Genomic DNA, 19738 nt, shown 5'->3' with positions numbered 1-19738 from the left:
ACTTTTTATGTTAAATGACTAAACTGCCCCTAAGATTAAAATTAAAAAATTACCCACAAATACATCATCACAAATACACTACACGTTTTCAAAAAAAATATCACATCTTCTCTCTCTCTCTCTCTCTCTCTCTCTCTCTCTCTCTCTCTTTCCTCTCTATCCTCTTTCGCTCTCTCTCTTTCCTCTTTCTCTCCACAAACGCATTGCTTCATAGATCTTCTGCGGTTACTTCACAGGAATCGCCTTGTCGAGCTTCCGATCAATTTATTTAATTAGAGACATCCAATACGTCTTGTGATCAAATCCAGGTTGTTTCAAATTTTACAGTGATTTTCTTTCTAGAATTAGACATTGTGACTAAAATTTGCAGAGGCAGAGATTAGAGTGATTAGAAAATATTGGTAAAGTGATGATGGGAAAGAGATGAGGTGTCGTCGTGGGCATGACGGTGGGCACGATCGTGCCCTCGGCATCCCTCGTCGTCGTGCCCAACCCGTGCCTCCCATTTTGGGCTCGATGGAGTCATCTTCCTCACCTCCATCGAGCCCTCAAGAACTAAAGCTACACATTCCAACCAACAATGTCCAAACCCAACCAACAACAATGTCGAAAATTTCAAAAAAAAAAAAAGACCTTCATTCTCAAGAAATTTTCAACAAATCTCAACAAAATCAAGCTATATACCAACTAAGCATGATTCTCTAAGCATTATAACACATATACATGCGTTTAACTAAGAATTTAAGTTTCAATTTTGTAAAAACATGAAAAGGGGCGAAAATTAGGGCTCACCAGAGGAATAAGATGTGTGAAACTCTCCTCGTCGGAGCTTGTCGCCGACACGGACGCCGAGTCATCACCGTTCGGGTCGCCCATCTCAACGGACATGATGAGTTCGATCATGAGGTGGTGTTGGGCCGTGAGGATGCGCCGATAGTGTCCAAACGTGCGAAAGTTTTCTAGAGAGAGAAGGTGGGGAGGAATTTGAATTTGGGGGTGGAGGGGGGGGACCGATTTTGACTTCCTCTTTTTTTTCCTTTTCTTTAATGATATAATATAAGGGTATTGCAGTTTTTTAATTTATTTTGGTATACAAAAGAGTTAGTTTTAAAGAGGGGCTATAAAACACTATACTTTTAATTAAAAGGTGGTATTTAAAAACTTGGACCCCATAATTTTTTGGTAGAAAATAAATAAAATATTCCCTCCGTCCCACCGAAAATGGTGCGTATTCCTTTTTGGGCTGTCCCACTGAAAGTGGTGCATTTCATTTTTTGGTAATAATTTTACACTACAAACAATGTGGCCCCACACACATTTACACACCTTTACATTACAATCTTATTATCCTTAAATCCCGTGCCAAAAAGAAGTTTACCACTTTCGGTGGGACGGAGGGAGTACATAATTTCATATATATTAAAAAAAAATTGAATACGAATCTAGTTTCAAGTAAAATGTCTTTACTTCTTTAAGGAAATTATTCTTGTCAATAAATATACATTATTTTATGTATTACTACTTCAAATTAACATAGCTTTGCTTATTTTAAAGCTATTTTTTGCATATTGTATATCAAATTAAAGGTAATTTCATGAGCTTTCCGGACATTACTTTTGACATCCCTATTAGTGGGGTAGAGGACCGCCGTGCTTGGACTCAGTCACACTTTGGATAGGTCACTTCTTCTCTTGCCTTGGATTATATGCGTCCTAGCTTTCCGACTGTCGATTGGGGTAAATGGATCTGGGCGCCTTTTATGCCTGTTCGCAGATCTATTGTTACTTGGAGGGTTATTCTGGATCATTTCCAGACGGCCAGTTCACTGCGTCGCCAGGGTTTTATGGGCCATGGTTGGTTCCCGCTTTCTAGAGAAGCTGGGGAGGATATTGATCACCTCTTTTGGGAGTGTGCGATTGCTCGACACGTTTGGAGCTCCCTTTTTTCTTGGTTTCACTTTGATGGTTCTTCGATCTTGGATATTGGGAGTCTTGTTATCTGGGCGATGAAGGTTCCTGCCAGCAAGCAGGTGACCAATCTCTGGCGGGTTGTGTTGGATTTGTATACTGAAAGCAAGAACCTTTTATGCTTGTATACAATGATTCATATGTTCACTGTTTTAATCTCCTATCTGATTGTGTTCATGATTGCATATGTATGTTCTCTATCTCTATATAAGTAGATTATATGGTATGTTGTAGATCACAGAAGACCATATAATTGGAGTAAACTTAAGAGATATAAAATGATCACAGCCGAGATGACTTTAGGAGGAGTCATCATTTTAGGCTGCAGTATAGATGGAAGTAGTTTGTCTTGACTACTTGTCTATACTGGTACGTCATAACGTATTGATAGGACCACAGTGAGATGTATTCTTTTCTTTGACTTAAGTGAAGAATCAAGATCTCGGTGACTTAACAAAATCTTAATACTAATAAGATTTTAGATATATATGTTAATTCGTGTATCACTTTGATTTACTATGAGTGAGAGTTATATAGTAACTTGAGTACTCTGTATCTTGGGTGATAGCGGTTAATATATGATATTTGATTATCTGTATTAGTACCCGTATCCGATATAGGATAATGACATCCCCTTAAGGAGCTCAATAAAGTTTATTGCGCTAAACCCTGCAGGTTGATTAAGTTCAGGCGCAATAATAAAGTTTGAGTGGTACTTCTTAAGGATTACAAAGAGATTAATTAATTTAAGCTGTCAGAGCTCTAATTAATTAATGGATGTCAGATATTTTAAATACGGAGATTTAATAAGTCTAAATACAAGCCCCGACTCATCACCGGCAATAAAGGGGTAAGTCAATATTGGTTCTCTAGTGGAATGAACTAATATTTATAAATTAATTATGGTCTGGGCTGACCATGGAGAATTAATTTATTTGAGGCCCATCTTTATTCCTTGTATCTGGTCCCTGGACTGGCCCAAAGTCTCCTAGCCCTAGTACAGGCAGAAAATCGTCCCTCACCAGAAATAGGCGCCCCATACGTATTTAATTATTTAAATACAACTGTCTGCTCTCAGGAAAATACACACACACTAATTAGGGTTTGAGAGAGCAGAGGAGGCGCCACACGTGAGGAACAGATTTCTGCCTAGGGACTTTCATAGATCGTTGTCCATCCAACGGTGAAAGCTGAGCGGGATACAGTTCAGAAGGTCAGAACTGGAGTAATTCGATTCGATCATCGACAGTCTTTGCATACGCTTCTCAAGTAAGTAATCCTAACTCCAACATGCAGCAATTAAATTCATAGGAGCATGTTAGGATTAATCGTTGTATGATAAATTAATAATAATCAAAGAAACGATCATCGGGCAAACGGAGCATTAATTCAGGTTAATATTCCTTCAGGTTGGTGTCATGCCTGCTTTGTGGAGTCTTTGGAATCATCGGAACAGGTAGTGTTTGTTGAGGCTCCTATTTTTGATGTGGCTCTGACCATTCAAGTCAAAGCTTTTATTCTCGAGGCCGCTCGTTTCAATTTGGGTGAGATGGCTAATTCTGTGGAGGAGTTGCTTGTTCTTCACGGTCTGGGGGTGCCGGGCAAACCCCGTCGTCCTACTTCTTACATTTATGTGTTCTGGCTTCCTCCTCCTCATCTTTGGTGGAAGATTAACATTGATGGTTCTGTTCATGGCTCACCTCCTTTTATCCATGCTGGTGGTATTATCCGTGATTCTAGTTCGGTTATTGGTTGCTTCCATTTCTCTGCTGGTCGTGGTTGGGCGTTCGAAGCGGAGCTGTTCGCTCTTATCATTGCTCTGGAGCATATTGTGGTTCATGGTTGGGATTACATCTGGACTGAGACGGATTGCACTTATATGGTTGACCTTTTTCGCTCTCGTTCGGACTCAGTGCCTTGGAGATTCTTCAGCCGATGAAGTAGGGTGATTCATGACATTGCTGATCTTCACATTATTATCACTCATATCTTCAGGGAGGGGAATCGGGTTGCTGATTACATGGCCCCTTCGGTGGCTGAGGATGGTTTTTGGTCTTTTGCGATCCCTGGTATTCTTCAGTTGGTGCGTGATGACAAGCGGCTCCTACCTTATGTTCAGATCGTTACTTAAGGGTGATGTTCTTTCCAGGGAAGTTTCTGTCTTTTCCCTTTTGTTTTGCCGTTTGCTTGGGGGTGGGCGTTCTTTCTTGTTTACGTATGTGTGTGGTTTTTATCCCTTCTTCTTGGCTTTCCTTGCTCTTGCATGTGCCTCTCGTTTAGCGTTGGTTCATTTGTGTTCGGGTTTGTGGCTGTCTTTGTCCCTCCGGTTTCCAATAGTTCCTGTGTTGTGTAAGGGGTTTAAGGCTTTGGTTGCAACATCTTGATGAGCAATTTTTGACGAGATTTGTCCGGTAGATGCTAGGAGGAGTGTTTTCATTGCAATAGGCCTAATTTCTTTCTCTGGTTTGTTTTGTTTGGTTGAGTTTTTAGTAGCTGGTCTCTGCTCCTTTGATGGTATCTGTTGGGTCCATTATGAGCATGGGAAACCACGCGGGAATATTTTGGTTACCCCCAAAAGGTTTTTTTTCCGTGAAGTTGGCCTATCTATTGAAAGCAAAGCTTTTGATCATTTTCTAAAAGGATGAGATTGAATATTTTGGTTACCCTTAAAAAGACAAGATTTCAATTTGAGTGGCAATTTTGGAGTTATAATAAAATTGAAGGTTTATTTATAAATTAGGGAAAATTGCACCTAAATATACAAACTTTGTCGAAAATCCATATTTGACGCGAAGTTAGGATTTTACATTTTAATACACCAATTTAAGAAGTTGTTCAATTTTGACACAATTTTGAATTCCGGCGACCGGGATATTGACGTGGCAGCCGGAATCGCCACGTCACACACACACACACACTCCACCCTCTCTCTCTCACACCCCACTCTCTCTCTCTCCACACGTCAGCTTCCCCACACCCCCTCCCCCGGTCGGACCCTCCCCCTCCCCCAGAACCGCGTCGCACCGCCGCCGTCGAGCCCCCAACCGCAAACCCTCCCTCCCGCCGTCAGCCACTTTCCCCTCCCAGAACCGCGTCGCACCCGCCGCCACTTCCCTCACCGGCTTCCCCCACCACCATCACTCTCTCTCATTCAGGCGGACCTGAATGCTTGCTGCTCGCCGGACCAAACCAGAGAGGGGCTACGATGCGGCGGCCTCGCCGACTCACAGACAACAGGAGCGGTAGTTTATGACGAAAATAGGGCTCGGCTGGGGCACCTGGCGAGAAACAGAGCGACGAGAGGAGAGAAGCTCCGCCGCGAAGGCGTCGACCTAGGACGCAGCCGCTCGCCGGATTTATAAGAAGGCGGCGGTGGACTGCTCATCCCTTTTGCCTCAATCGAGAAGAGTGAGGGGGGAGAGGTGAGCAGACGAAGGGAGCAGCGCCAGTGGCCGGCCGCGGCCTCGCCGGTACTCCAATGACTTATTGCCGGATTCACCGGAAAGAGAACCGCGGCCTAAAAAAAGGTGCTATATTTGCAAAACAACCAAAGTTACATGCCTATAAAAAAACGGTGCTATATTTGCAAAACAACCAAAGTTACATGTCTATAAATTGCACCTAAATACACAAATTTTGAAAATTTGTCTTTATAATTGCAAGCGCAAAAAAAAAAAGGTGCTATATTTGCAAAACAACCAAAGTTACATGCCTATAAAAACTTTGAGCCCCTCTATTAAAGACAATTTTTTTTACTAGCTAAACAACAAATTCATAATGTTGTCTATTAGAATTTTCTGTAGTAGATGCGTTTTTTTGTAAATATTATGTATTATGAATTAAAATTAAAATATAAGTACAAATGTCCTGAAATGAAAAGACTAACATTTATTATAAACGAATAAAAATGACAAAAAATCTACGCAGGTCGTGGAGAGAGTATATCATAATGGCTATTTGTTTTCCATTGACTCAAAAATATTTTGTATCTATTATAGGTCAACTAGATTACAGGATTATATAACTGTTCACAATGAAATTATTGGTCAACTATTTAGGTTTGGTGTTATAATGATGTAGGGGCTATCGTGACTTTGAGTGTTTACATGACTCTCCACGCAGATACATTCACACTCATATACGTTTCTATTATGTATACACACTATATTTGCAGTTTCAAACTCAATCTATAATCGCATCCAAATTAATATGAAAACAAGCTTTTTATGGCGATGCAGCATGCTGCTGATACTATGCCTCACTCTTTATCTAATCAGCATTTCATGCACCAACAAACTCCTCATCTTCCCCGCTTCCTATTTCTTTTATCCACTGCTGAAATCTGCACAAATTTCTGAATCATTTCCCACAAACACCACTCCCACTAATCTCAGCCACCTCGTCTTCGGGCTGCTCGGCTCCGAGAAGGGGTGGCGCCACCGCAGGGCCTACATAGAGTCGTGGTGGCGGCCTAACGCCACACGGGGCGTTCTCTTCCTAGACAAAGCCCCATCGGCGGCGCTCCTGCCGTGGCCGGCGGGTCTGCCGCCATACAAGGTGTCGGATGACCTGAGCGGAATATTGAAGAAATCGGACATCCGGGCGCAGAGGATGGTGCATGGGATCATGGAGGCGGTGAGGGAGATGGGCGATGAAGAGTTCCGGTGGCTGGTGATGGGAGACGACGATTCCATATTTTACGTGGATAACATAGCGGACGTGGTGGCGACGTACGACCACAGCAAGTATTTCTACCTCGGCGGGCAGTCGGAGTTCATCATGTCGAGTTATTGGTTCTCGTTCAACCAGGCATTTGGTGGAGCAGGGATCATCTTGAGTGCACCTCTGGCTAAAGCTTTGGCTGCGGATATGGAGAATTGTTTGAAGAGATATGCGTTCTTGAATTCTGCTGATAATACAACCAAGAATTGCATTGCTGATATCGGAGCGAATCTATCACCCCAAATGGGGAATCACCAGGTCATTAATCTTTATTACTCCTTGATGCTTCCAACGTTTTCTTTTCTTTTCTGTGACGTAAATTAGGTTTCATCTCCTATTATAGTTCCATACAAATTAAATATATTACTAATTGTGTTAGAAATGAAAATATTTTGAGTAGATCGTACAAAATACTGGAAATCAGTTGATGTCCCCTAAATATAGTTTTAATAAATTATACTTCCTCCATGCCATTGCAAATACCTCATTACTTTTAGACACGGAAAATAAAAATGTGTTGAAAATAGATAAAGTGGGTTGGCGGAAATTATTTAAATAATATTTTTTGTGAACACCCCAAAAAGGAAAATTACGGCTATTTATAGGATGGATGGAGTATTAATTTGCTCATATGGTTTGTAATTGTATATTATTTGAAAAATGATTAAATGTATAACCGGTAACTCTTCATTTTTGTATAAAACGGGTTCAATATTAAACATTGCAGATTGATTTACGTGGTGATATATCGGGTCTGCTGTCAGCCCATCCACTTTCTCCATTACTCTCCCTCCACCACTTGGATGCCGTGGACCCAATATTTCCGTCCAAAGACCGTTTCGAATCCACTCGCCACCTCATGACAGCGGCAGCAGCCGATCAGTCCAGGATGTTGCAGCAAATCATCTGTCATCACAGGAAAAGACATTGGTCTATCTCAATTGCTTGGGGCTACTCTGCACAGATATACGAAACAATCTTGCCGCGCAGCTACCTACAGATGCCCATCGAGACATTTCGTCAGTGGCAGATAACTCCTCGTCGTCCATATTATAGGTTTTTTTTTTTTTTTTTTTAAATAAAGATCAATAATGATTCCTCTCTCTGATGATTCGAATCTCCAAACTTATTGTTGGAGATTAAGCATATTACCTCATGAGCTGCACTTTATTGTCCTATGTGAGACAGGTTCAATACGCGGCGGCGCTCGAGCGGCCCGTGTAAAGCCCCTCACAATTTCTTTCTGGAGGCGGTGGAGAAAGCAGCGAAAAGTCCTGAAATCATCACTACATATGCTCGATCGCGGCCTCGTCCTCTGGCCTCGTGTTCCTTAATCGGCTCTCATTCAGCAAATGGTATCCACATGATTAAAGTGTATTCACCCGCAGCTAAGCGAAATCAGGTTCGCATATTTATGAATAATTTGCAACGCATCAATAGATTTTTGGGTTAGTTTTAAATTATAATCCGAATTATTTGACTTTAATGTGATTTTTAAGTCTAAAATTAAATATACATTAACTTGTACTTTATTTTCTTTATTCACTTTATTAATAACCTTAGTCAAAATTTTCGGACAACTTAATCTGATGTGTCTTCATGAAACATGGATAAGAAATTGATGTCCTACATACAACCAGAATTGTTTTAAAATGTTGGAAAAACAGCGTAAATCTTCTTAAGTTGCCCGAAAGTTATAACTTGGGGTATTAAGTTAACAATGGAAACATGTACCGACTGTATTTGTAATATTTTAAATTTAGATTAAAAAAATCATCATGAAATCAAATTTCAAACTATAGGTATTTAATATAACTCTAGCTAGCAAGATTTTCCATATCACAAAATTGCATGCATGTGTTGCATATATATCAGACTATATGTGACATAGTTTATAACATTTAGTGTGGTGGCTTATAACGAGGGTTGGGATATGTCTCATTAAAAGAATGACATGAGACTTTCAATTTTCAGTACCTTTTCATTAGAGTTAAGCAATTTATATGGAGAAAAGGTCATCAAACTGTTGCGGATAGAGTTTATCATAGACCGTCGAGAGCGAGTCCACAACCACTTATTTATTATTTCTTGAGTTCTTAGCATATTATGTTTTAGTGTAGTTTAAGTTTGGACTGTCAGTTCCGGTTCGAATCGGAACCGAACCGGCAGTTCCACGGTTCCAAAATTTGGAATCGGAATCGAACCATGAAAGTCTCCTCACGGTGTCGGTTCAAACCGTGAACCGGCGGTTCACGGTTCCAAAATATGGAATCGTTTTTTTTTTTTTTTTTTTTTTTTTTTTTTTTTAAATTTTTATTTTATGTTTTAAAGTGTTGATTTGAAGTATATAAAATATACACAATGTTAAACTATTTATTTAGGTTGTAAATGATTGAGATTTAGTATGAATTACATGTGGGAATGAGAGTTGACCATTTTATTTAGATGGTATATGGTTGGAGTTTACTATAAATTCGATGTGGGAATAAGAATTTGAGATAGATAAAAGTAAATAATATAAAAGAAGCACATGAACTTATGATTTTTCAATGCACATGATTTCCACATCGAATTTTTACTAAACTTCAACCATTCACAACCTAAATAAAATGTTTAATCCTCATTTATCATCCTCACATCTAATTCTTACTAAATGTCACCCATTTATAACCTAAATAAATGGTTCAACGTTATTTATGATGAAATTGCGATTTATATAAAAAGAAAGAAAAAAAGACGAAAACCCTTGAGAGCACAACGGAGCAAACTAAGGGCCGGGCCTCATTAAAACCTTATCAAAGTAAACCCAAAGGGAAAAACCTTTGATAAGGAAAAAGAGTGCCCGTTAAAACAACAAAACAAAGAAGGGTCGGAGATCGGGAAGGACACTTCAGAGACGCCGGCCTAACCATTGTCCCCAAGCATCCCGGTTTCTCACACACCCAAGCTAAATGACACCACCTCTCCGGGAAAAAACCGGCCATACAACTCGCCTCACTAGCCCACCAGCCACCCCCCGAAACCCCCGCGAACAGCCTTCTTCCTGACAGAGAAGACACGGCCGCGCTGCTCCACCAACAAAACCAGAACCTATCCACCAACACATCCCCGCACTGCTCAGCGCCGCTACTCCCATCGCGCACCCTCGAGCTACAACTGCCGCAATTTTGCTCCTTCTTGAGCACAAACAAACCAAACGCAGGAAGAACGCTATCTAATACGAACATAACTGTGAGAAGACATATCTCTAGCAACAGCTTCTTTAATCTCATCAATACCATAAGGCCACCAACCTTCTTCACGATTGTTATTTGCCATGATATCTGCCACGGCATTACCCTCGCGGAAAATATGGGTAACTTGCAGCTGGAAAGAAGCAAGCAACGAAAGAGTACGCTTCCAAAGGGCCACAAAACGCCAAGGAACATCCTCCGATTTAGTATTAAGCAGATTCATAACGTAGGAGGAATCGGCTTCAATCCAGAGTTTTAACCAACCGCGCTCATATGCCATAGAAATTGCCGTGATCACGGCAAGAAGCTCGGCTTCAAACGCAAACCCATGGCCTCCTTTCACATGGAAACAACCCCGAACATGACACCAGCTATCCCTATAAACCCCTCCCGCAGCAATAATACCCGGGCTCCCCAGAGCTGATCCATCCGTATTTACTTTGATCCAATCCATCACCGGCGGCCACCAATAAACATTGACCATTTCAGGAGGTGGAGCAGCGCGTGAACGAACACCAATGGCGCGAGTAATAACATAGTCGCCCCAAGCACCCGAAACAGATCCGAGTTTCGTGAAATGGGCTTCCATCTCCTGGAAATGAACTTTGATAAACTTCAAGATATTAGGCCCATGAAAGTTAGCATTGTCGAACACAATCTTGTTCCGATCATACCAAATTTTCCACACAAGACTCATAATGCCAGCCTTCCAAAAACTAGAAATCAACGAACTGAAATTCCTATTCCACGCCTCCACCAAAAAGGAATGAAGATCTGCACAATGAGTGAGATACTCCACGCCAAACCAAGCAAGAAACGAGCTCCAAACCTCCTTCACCCGACTACACGACCAGAAAATATGATCTATAGATTCCGCGTCTCTCCGGCAAATATAACAGATATTTGGCATAATTAAACCCTGACGGATAAGAATATCAAGCGTCGGCAAGCGTCGATGAATAAGTCTCCAGCAAAGGATAAGCTTTGGCATAATTACACCCAAGCCGCCTTCTTCTTTCAGAGCGCAACAACGACTCCACTTAACAGGACAAGAACCGCTCTTGTCAACACAACCCGTCCAAATGAAGTTTCTGCATTTTTTATCCAAATCAAGGAGAAGGGATTTAGGCCACCGGAACACCATCATAGAGTGAATTATCGAGCTCTGGATGACAGATTTCACAAGGCACAACCGCCCCGCCATTGAAAGCTGCCGACCTTGCCAGCTATCGAACTTTTGAATAATCCTGTCCTTTATACTCATGAAATAAGAAGCCTTAATTCTTCCAACAAATAAAGGAGCGCCGAGGTAGGTAACAGGAAGCGAGCCGTACGCAAACTGTAACTCTTGCTGAATTTGAACGCCCATGCGTCTAGGAACTCCCTCACCCAGAAATAAGCTAGACTTCTCATGACTGCAGATTTGGCCAGAAAGCAAGCCATAATAATGCAGAATATCCTTGACTTTCCTAGCATTGCGAACCGAGGCCTTGCAAAAAATAATAATGTCATCAGCATATAACAGATGAGTTGGAAAGTTAGCCCCCCTACTAAATCCCATCGGCACCAAATGACCAGAATTCACACAATTCGTTATGAGATGGCTTAAGACATCCTCAGCAATCCCAAACAAGATCGGGGAAAGAGGATCGCCTTGTCTAACTCCTCTAGAGCAACTGAAGTAGCCACTTAACTGCCCATTATAAAGAATCGAGATTCTGGCGGAATGAAAAATAATAGAAATCCAATTAACGAACTTCTCATGAAAACCGAAAACTCTAAGGACTTGAAGAATAAAGCTCCAGCTCATCGTATCAAAAGCTTTCCTAATATCAATTTTGCAGGCCATGTTGGATCCCCGATTAACCCGTTTCATACAATTGAAACCCTCCGATCCCAACATAATACAATCATGGATCGAACGACCCGCAATAAAACCAAACTGGTTAGGAGAAACACAGAGGGCAGCGATAGTACTTAGCCGAGAAGCAAGAATCTTAGATATGATCTTAAAAAAGAAATTTGATAAAATGATCGGCCGAAGATCAGCCACCGTTACCACCTCTTCCTTCTTCGGGATAAGAATCAGAGTACTCGCGTTGCAACCATTCGGCAAATAAGATTTCCGGAAGAAGGTGCGGACGGCACTAACGACGTCATCCTTCACTATCTTCCAGCTAGAATGAAAGAAAGCCCCCGAGAAACCGTCCGGTCCGGGGGCACTAGAGGACTCCATACTATGAACCGCAGCCGAAATCTCCACCTCATCAGGAAGGCGAATAAGCATCTCATTCTGAATTTCCGAAATTGAGTGATCAATAATCGCCTCCAACTCCACCGTTTCAACCCTACGATTCTCCGTCTCTTCGAATAATTGAGAGAAATAATCTATAATATGCCTCTGAATTTGCCGAGCATCAGTAGTAACAACTCCATCAATCTTCAGGTGCCCAATATTAAGATGCTGCTTTCTAAACTTGATCATGTTGTGAAAAAACGACGAGTTATGATCGCCGTCATGCAGCCACGTGACTATGCTTTTTTATCTTAAGAGCTCATTTTTGCGAGAAAGAGTGACATTCAAACTTGCCTGAGCCGCAATCTCCTCATTAAATAAGTCTTCCGTGTAACCCGAAGCGGAGATCCGCTCCTGGACTTCAGCAAGCTTCTCGCCCATCTCATGTATAGAAACATCGACATTGCCAAAAACCTCCTTATTCCAAGACTTAAGCACCCCACGTAGCCTCCGGAGCTTAGCCATCACCCGAAAAATGGGGCAATTCGTCTCAACCTGTTGATTCCAAGATTGCTCTACCACATCCAAAAAATTGACATGAGAGGCCCACATAGTCAAGAAACGAAAAGGATTCCTTCGTCGGATGTCCGAGCCAGAACATTGAAAGACCAGCGGCGAATGGTCCGATGTGATCCTCGGCAAAGCGTGAGTATTAATCGTACTCCAAATCTGAGCAAAAGAATCCGAGACCAGCACACGATCTAGAAGAGACTCAACATGGCGAGGAAGAAAGCGACGCCCAGACCAGGTAAATTTAAGTCCCGAGGTGGGTGATTCAATAAACTGCGTGGCTTCAATGAACTCGCAGAAATCCCTACACGATTGGCGATTGGGGCTGACAGTACTAACACGTTCATGCGCTCCTTTCACCGCGTTAAAATCACCCATAAAAATGGTGGAGCCATTCGTGTGGTGAAGGAGATCAATCCACAGCTTTCTACGTTCCATAGGACAATTAGAGCCATGAACAACTGCAATGCGAAAATTAAGAGAATTCCAAACACAATCCGCAATGACAGTCTGATCCGAAGACCAAATCACATTCGTGACGACAGAGGGATGAGCCAGGAGCCAAATGTTCGAACACATCTGATGGCGAAAATTTTGATGCCGAGCAACCATATTGATGGAATGCCAATAATTAGCAGGAACTTTACTGAAATCCACTTTAGGTTCCACAATACCAATGATAATGGGATTAAAGGAGTGGGAGTGCTCCTTTAAGACACGTCTAGATTCATCCGTAAGCCCCCGGACGTTCCAGACGATAATATTCATATCAAATAGTGCGAGTTCGTTGAGCGTCTTCCCGCTCAACTTCGTCAGCCCAACTCTTTTTAGCTATGTTCTCCATTGCACTAATACTAGGATTTTGACTAGAATCAATCACATAATCCCGTAGTTGTTGTCCAGTATCAACTTGCTTTCTGAGCCGTCCCTTAATGCTGTCAACCCTAGGAACCCTAGACGATTGTTCATGCTTCAGCCTAGACGTTTGCTCATGTTTAGGCGGCCTCCCTCGGCCTCTCTTTGCAGTAGTCTCCGGAGGATGTTCCATCAGCTCCTTAGCAAGAGCGAGGAATTGTTCAAGTCTCTGTGCCTTCTGTGCATTCTCCAGAGCAATAATCTCATTTTGTTGCTGCACCTCCTCATCTGCCATCTTCTCGCTATCAGAGAACGAATCTTGTTCCGAATCTTCGCTTTCCACAATCTCCTGAAGAATGACCTTATCGTAAACAGAAAGCTGCACCGGCTTCGAGCAATCCTGAAGAATATCTGGCCCATATGTCTCCTCCACATGAGTAACATCCTCGGCTTCTAAAGCGTCAAAGGTATTTTTCATGGGAAGATCTTGTGTTCGTTCTTGTGAGTGAACTACACGCTGTTGTTCCTTAAGTTGGCGTACGCTGCCGATCTGTTGCCATTCATTCCCATCGGCTTCAGGGATAGCATCCTGCTGCTCTTTCTCACTGGTATCCTTTTGTGGGTTCATCTGATTAGCCATAGCATTATCGTGAGAAACAAGACTTACAGCCGTTTTACCCCGCTCGCCGTCCTTATTCCCAACCTGCTTCTCCATCCCCAACTCTCCCCTTGAATCCGAAGTTTCCTGCCATTGCTTTCCCAAAACGTTTGTGGGTTGTTTTGGATTAGCGTTTTTAGCTCCACCCCCTGCATTAAAAATATGGTTCAACGTTATTTATATTTCATACAACACTTCAAAATATAGTACTCCCTCCGTCCGCCAAAAGTGGACCACTTTGGCTAGGCACGAGAATTAATAAAATTGGTGATAATTTTGATGTAGTGGAGAAAGGGTCCCACCACTTTATGAGATGTATGGTTGAGATTGAATTTGGGGTGGTTTTTTTGTAAATAAAGAGTGTTTGTAAGGATAAAAGATTAAAGTGAATGGTGGGACCATTTCTATAAAAGGAAAGTGGTATACTCTTTGCGGACGCCCGATATAGTAAAAGTGGTCCACTTTTAGCGGACGGAGGGAGTATAAATTTTAAAAATATATAAAAATAAAAAAATTGACGGTTCCACGGTTCGGAACCGTGAACCGCCGGTTCGAGAAAATTGGAATCGGAACCGAACCGTGGAGCCACGGTTCTGGTTCCGGTTCAAAACCGTTGACCACGGTTCGGTTCGACGGTTCGGTTCTCGGTTCCAGTTTTTTTGGGCATCTCTAGCTAGTTCCTATGTAGGATTCGCAAGCCCTTTTATCCTTAGCTTCTCTTGGAAGCTACTCTTGGCTTTCCTTGGAAGCTCGTATTAACTTCCCTTGGAAGTCAAGCTAGGAAATAAAAGAAGTCTTTTCTTTTTCAGAAAGACTTATCCAAAATTTTGGCTGACAACTCAGTGATGTTGTTTGCCATTTGGAAAGAGAGACTTTCTATTTTGTTGTAGTTTATAATTTATTATCAATATAATTCTTCTTAGATTGGTCATTGTGTTCGTGTTCTCTTTACTTCTATCAATTTGGTCCGACCTGTCGGATGCCAAAGACCCGAAGTATGACTCGTGAGGAGATAGAGGTTTAAGACAAGGAGATAGAAGAAGAGAACGATGATATTAGGGCTGAATGGGAACAATTGCACCCTAAAATTGAGATGATCGAAGAATGAAATGAAGATATAGCGAAACTTTGACAGATGATGACCCAAATATGATAGGTCTACAATTTGTAGGGTCAGCCTAGATAAAGGCATGAACCCAAATGTGTCTTTGCTCCAAATGGGGCATCATCGAGTCGGGGTGTGAATAAAATGGCTTGGAATGGAGAGCAACAGACTGCCTCAACGGTGAATCTCACACAGGAGCGTCAGCCTCAATCAAATCCTGTGTAAGAGTTTGGAGCTCAACATCAAGGCTGGGGTACTGCAAATCCTGGCATCATCCAGCCCATCGGGCGATCGAACGGAGCTATTCCACCTCCACTGGGTCTAGAAAATTATGTATTTAGTTTGGATACCAGACCATTAAGATTTAATTTTTTGGGGGCAGTGCCTTAGAGAAACCCAACTTCTCATGAGGCATTTATGGCACCAACACACATCAATCTGCCCTCGTTTGATGGGAGCAATCCTGAAGGTTGGATAGGCAGAACTGAACAATATTTTACTCTTCATGGCACCACTGAACTTAGTAAAGTTGAAACGACGCTGATTGTAATGGAAGGGGATTCCCTTCACTGGTACCAACTCACACGCTCCAGATTTCCATATATAATATAAAGCCAACTAAAGATTGAGATGTTAAAGATGTACGGCCAGGAACCTATGGCTAATGCATTTGAAGCCCTGATGTACACTACTCAAACTGAAACAAATTATCAGAACAAACAAATAATCAGTTTTGTAGCAGTAAGTGGTGCCTCAGGAATGGAAAATCGAGATTCACCTATTTCCTAAAGTTTTATCTCTATTGGATCCAATTATAATTAGCCACCCACATCAATTCGTCAAATTTCACTTAAGGATTACTTGGCAAAATAAAAGGCTAGACTATGTTTCAGATATGATGGGAAAATGTTGCCAATGCACCGTTATGCTAATAATACATTACAAGTGTTTGTTATTTTTGATCGTGATGATGAAGACGCCTTGTCGGTTGAGGAAATGGGTCTGCCACCCGACAAAGAGGAGAAACATAATGCAACACCTTATAAACAAATGTTGGAACTTTCCCAACTTGCAGCGTGGGGTTTTGATGAGCCACAGATAATGAAACTAAAAGAAACCAGTTGGAATAAGGATTTGCTTGTTATGGTGGATAGTGGAGCAAGCCACTACTTCATATCCCGCAACATGGCCACCAAACTTGGGCTTCCGATCAACACAAGCCAAACTTCTACAGTTTCTCTTGGTGATGACCGTAAGGCCACTACCGTTGGGGCATGCCGAAAGTTGCCACTCGAATTGGGAAGCAAAAATTTCAATGTGGAATGTTATGTCTTTGAGCTGGGGAATGTTGACCTGATCCTTAGCATCTTGTGGCTAGCCACCCTCGGGAAGTACAAGTTGATTGGAGTCAGATGACAGTGAGATTTCAACGTAATGGCCGAGTTCATACTCTTCGAGGTGAATCAGGTCTAATTTGTCATGCATTGTCATTGGCCCAAACGTTCAAGGTGAAACACGTAGAGGCAAGTTGGTAAGTGTGGGCTGAGTATTGTTATAATACTAGCTTTCATTCATCACTAACACTTTTTGAAATTGTGGTTGGGCGCCCTTTTCCTAAGCTTGGGAGATTTTTACCATTTGAGATTTCAGGCAGTGGTCAATGAGTTAGCAGCTAGAGATGTGCAGTTTGAGGTCGGCCACATGGTTTTTCTCAAGCTTCGACCAAATCTTTGGTCCTTATTCTGATCATGGTGTGTAAAGCCAGCTGCAAAATTTTGTAGACCTTTTGAAATTCTGAAGCGGATTGGTCCGTGTACTTACTTGCTACTACTTCAGCTTCTTTAAGTTTGCATCGAGGTTTTAACTACTCACAACTTAAGGTAATGGTGGGAACTCATTTGGTAGAAATAAAGTAGCCCAAAAAGTAGTGGTTGTCTGATCCTGAATTGGTTGCTCAATGGATTTTGCATGACCATTGGGTTTGGCAGAGAGATGAGTGTGTCTATCAGTTATTAGTGCAATGGAAGCATAAGGAGATTGACGAGGTAACTTGGGTGGCAGAGGATGAGTTCAGCCGGCAATTTTTAAAATTTAACCTTGAGGACAAAGCTGTTTGGAAGGAGGGGAGAGTTGTTGTGGATAAAGTTTATCATAGAAGGTCGAAAGCGAGTCCACAACCGCTTTGTTTATTATTTCTTAAGTTGTTAACACATACAGATTATGTTTTAGTCCATTTTAATTTTGGGCTGCTGGTTTCTATGTGGGCTTAGCAAGCCCTTTTATTCTTAGCTTATCTTGGAAGCTACTCTTGGCTTTCCTTGGAAGCTACTATTGACTTCCCTTGGAAGTTAAGCTAGGAAATAAAAGAAGCCTTTCTCTTTCGGAAAGTCTTATCCAAGATTTTTGCTGAAAACTCAGCAGCATTGTTTGTCGTTTGGACAGAAAAGTTCCTCTTTTCTTGTAGTTTATCCTTTCAAAACTTAGCGGCGTTGTTTGCCTTTTGGAGATAGAGAGTTCCCTTTCTGTTGTAGTTTACCTTTTGATTATTAATATAATTCTTCTTAAATTGATATTTGTGTTCGTGTTCTCTTTACTTCTATCACAAACATGTAACCCCCATGCCTCATAGCGTGTCTTCTTTTTATTTATTTGGAGGCCCTGTCAAGAAGTGAAACTTAATACTCACAACGTTTCTTTAAGAAATAATAGCCAAATACTACATCTTCTATCACAATATAATATATGATATAGTTAAATAATTAATCTTAGATTTTTCATTTAATCTCAATTGAATTATTATTTGAGACAACAAATTGCAGAGCTCAATTAATAAGATGTTCCCTTTAATTTGTAGATTGACGATTCGAGTAACAATGAGAGTTTAGTATAGCATTATGTATTTTCTCGATGGACTAAATAATTAAAATTTTTAGGATATGTGCATTGTCAGATATCATATTGATACAATTCTCAGTTATTTATTTGAATTATCATATTTCTTAATTTTGTTCTTTGTGTTTCAGATGGATAGATGTGAGTGTTGTGACATCATTGGATTGGACAATGTTATGGCGGAAATCAGAATTAGGGATTGCATGACCAAAGAAATAATCGCTTAAATTAAAGAAAGTCTCATAAAATATAGGGAGCTTCCCTTATGTAGTCTCATGGGGAAGTATGTTGTAGTGGCTGTTTGTATACGATTTATGAAAAATTGCAAAAAAATTTATCACAAGTTCTTTTGTACTATAATTTTGTCATGTGTTCATCAGATACTTCTTTTTTTGTTTTGGTGGATACAAAATCATTAATCGTTCTAATTGTTGTTGGAGTCAACCTAACTTCAACTTTTTGTCTCGATCGCCGACCGGTAATTGTCTTACAGGTTACCGGCTACGAAAATATGAAAGTTGCGTAAATTATTAAACATAGACCCCTTAATTATTAGTGTTTTAAAAAACTATAAAAATAATAAATTAAATTGTTTTTTCAAATCACACAATAAAAAAATTGATAAATTAACAATTAAACAAAGAAATTTAATGACCCCATCACGGTGAACTTAAGTCCAACTAACCATTCTATTGTTACGCCGCACACACACTTAATACATTCAATTTTAAAATATTACTCTTATTGCATTAACTGAAACAAACTTATCTAAAACACACTTTTAAGATTGGATTAAATGACTTGCTCTCTTTTCATGTTTTTAATGTCCAAATGGACATTTTAGTAGGATATTATACATAATTGTATGTAGGCAATTGATTTAAATTTATCAATGTTTGATTGATTTTTTAGTATCGAAGACATCTAATTTTTAAAATTTGCATAGAATCGATCCACGTTACGAATAGACGATCGTAGTTATTTATTTACTCAAAATTGATTTTTGCCGACTGGAAAATAATTTATTAAAGTTAATTTGTTTGTTGAAATTTGGAGTTGTGTGATAAAGGGATAAGCATTAATGATAAGTGTTGGAACACAAAAAGATATATCCAACCTCCTGCTTTTGATGACACCAAAATTGATAGAAAGTCTCTCTAGACTAATACTCTTTTTGGACTTAAGTGTTTTAGTCCTCAATAGTTTAGACTGAAGCGACAAAGACTGAAGACCGTGTCTGAAGACACCAGGCTAAAGACTGAAGACTGTTGACTGAAGCTTGAGATTGAAGATACATGATCAGCAGAGCCGACTGAAGTAATGGCACTGAAGACTAATTAACAATACTCGGACTGATACTTTAGAATGCATCAGTCCGTTCCTCAAGAAGTTAAAGTAGTCAACAACTGTACATGGTGCAATTAATGCAAAGGACAGAAGCGTTAAATAGGCTCAACGTTCAATGGATCTATTCAAGACATTGCCTTTAAATAGGCTCAA

At 40.8% G+C, this 19738-nt stretch overlaps 2 protein-coding genes across 2 annotated transcripts; both read left to right on the top strand.

Annotated features, from left to right (window-relative positions):
- Window positions 1-1705: 1705 nt before the first annotated feature.
- LOC131018599 (uncharacterized) lies at window positions 1706-3906 on the top strand. The gene is made up of 2 exons (XM_057947310.1): window positions 1706-2029; window positions 3424-3906. Exons 1-2 carry the CDS (start codon window positions 1706-1708, stop codon window positions 3904-3906), a joined length of 807 nt encoding a protein of 268 aa, XP_057803293.1.
- Window positions 3907-6063: 2157 nt separating this feature from the next.
- On the top strand, window positions 6064-18598 carry LOC131013955 (uncharacterized). The gene is made up of 4 exons (XM_057941891.1): window positions 6064-6947; window positions 7417-7745; window positions 7878-8091; window positions 18370-18598. Exons 1-4 carry the CDS (start codon window positions 6177-6179, stop codon window positions 18463-18465), a joined length of 1410 nt encoding a protein of 469 aa, XP_057797874.1. The 5' UTR covers window positions 6064-6176; the 3' UTR covers window positions 18466-18598.
- Window positions 18599-19738: the final 1140 nt, after the last annotated feature.

The sequence above is a fragment of the Salvia miltiorrhiza genome, chromosome 3 (genome assembly GCF_028751815.1).
Source record: "Salvia miltiorrhiza cultivar Shanhuang (shh) chromosome 3, IMPLAD_Smil_shh, whole genome shotgun sequence".
Classification (NCBI taxonomy): domain Eukaryota; kingdom Viridiplantae; phylum Streptophyta; class Magnoliopsida; order Lamiales; family Lamiaceae; genus Salvia; species Salvia miltiorrhiza.
The sequence above is the reverse complement of the archived record's forward strand: the minus strand, read 5'-3'. Positions and strand labels throughout refer to the sequence as shown.

What these genes read in the sequence shown, in the direction of transcription:
- LOC131018599 (XM_057947310.1), top strand. Translation starts at nt 1,706, where the DNA reads ATGCGTCCTAGCTTTCCGACTGTCGATTGGGGTAAATGGATCTGGGCG. An exon ending in AGGTTCCTGCCAGCAAGCAG is followed by an intron (nt 2,030 to 3,423) that starts GTGACCAATCTC and finishes TCATCGGAACAG; the next exon opens with GTAGTGTTTGTTGAGGCTCC.
- LOC131013955 (XM_057941891.1), top strand. Translation starts at nt 6,177, where the DNA reads ATGAAAACAAGCTTTTTATGGCGATGCAGCATGCTGCTGATACTATGC. An exon ending in CCCAAATGGGGAATCACCAG is followed by an intron (nt 6,948 to 7,416) that starts GTCATTAATCTT and finishes TAAACATTGCAG; the next exon opens with ATTGATTTACGTGGTGATAT. An exon ending in CCTCGTCGTCCATATTATAG is followed by an intron (nt 7,746 to 7,877) that starts GTTTTTTTTTTT and finishes TATGTGAGACAG; the next exon opens with GTTCAATACGCGGCGGCGCT.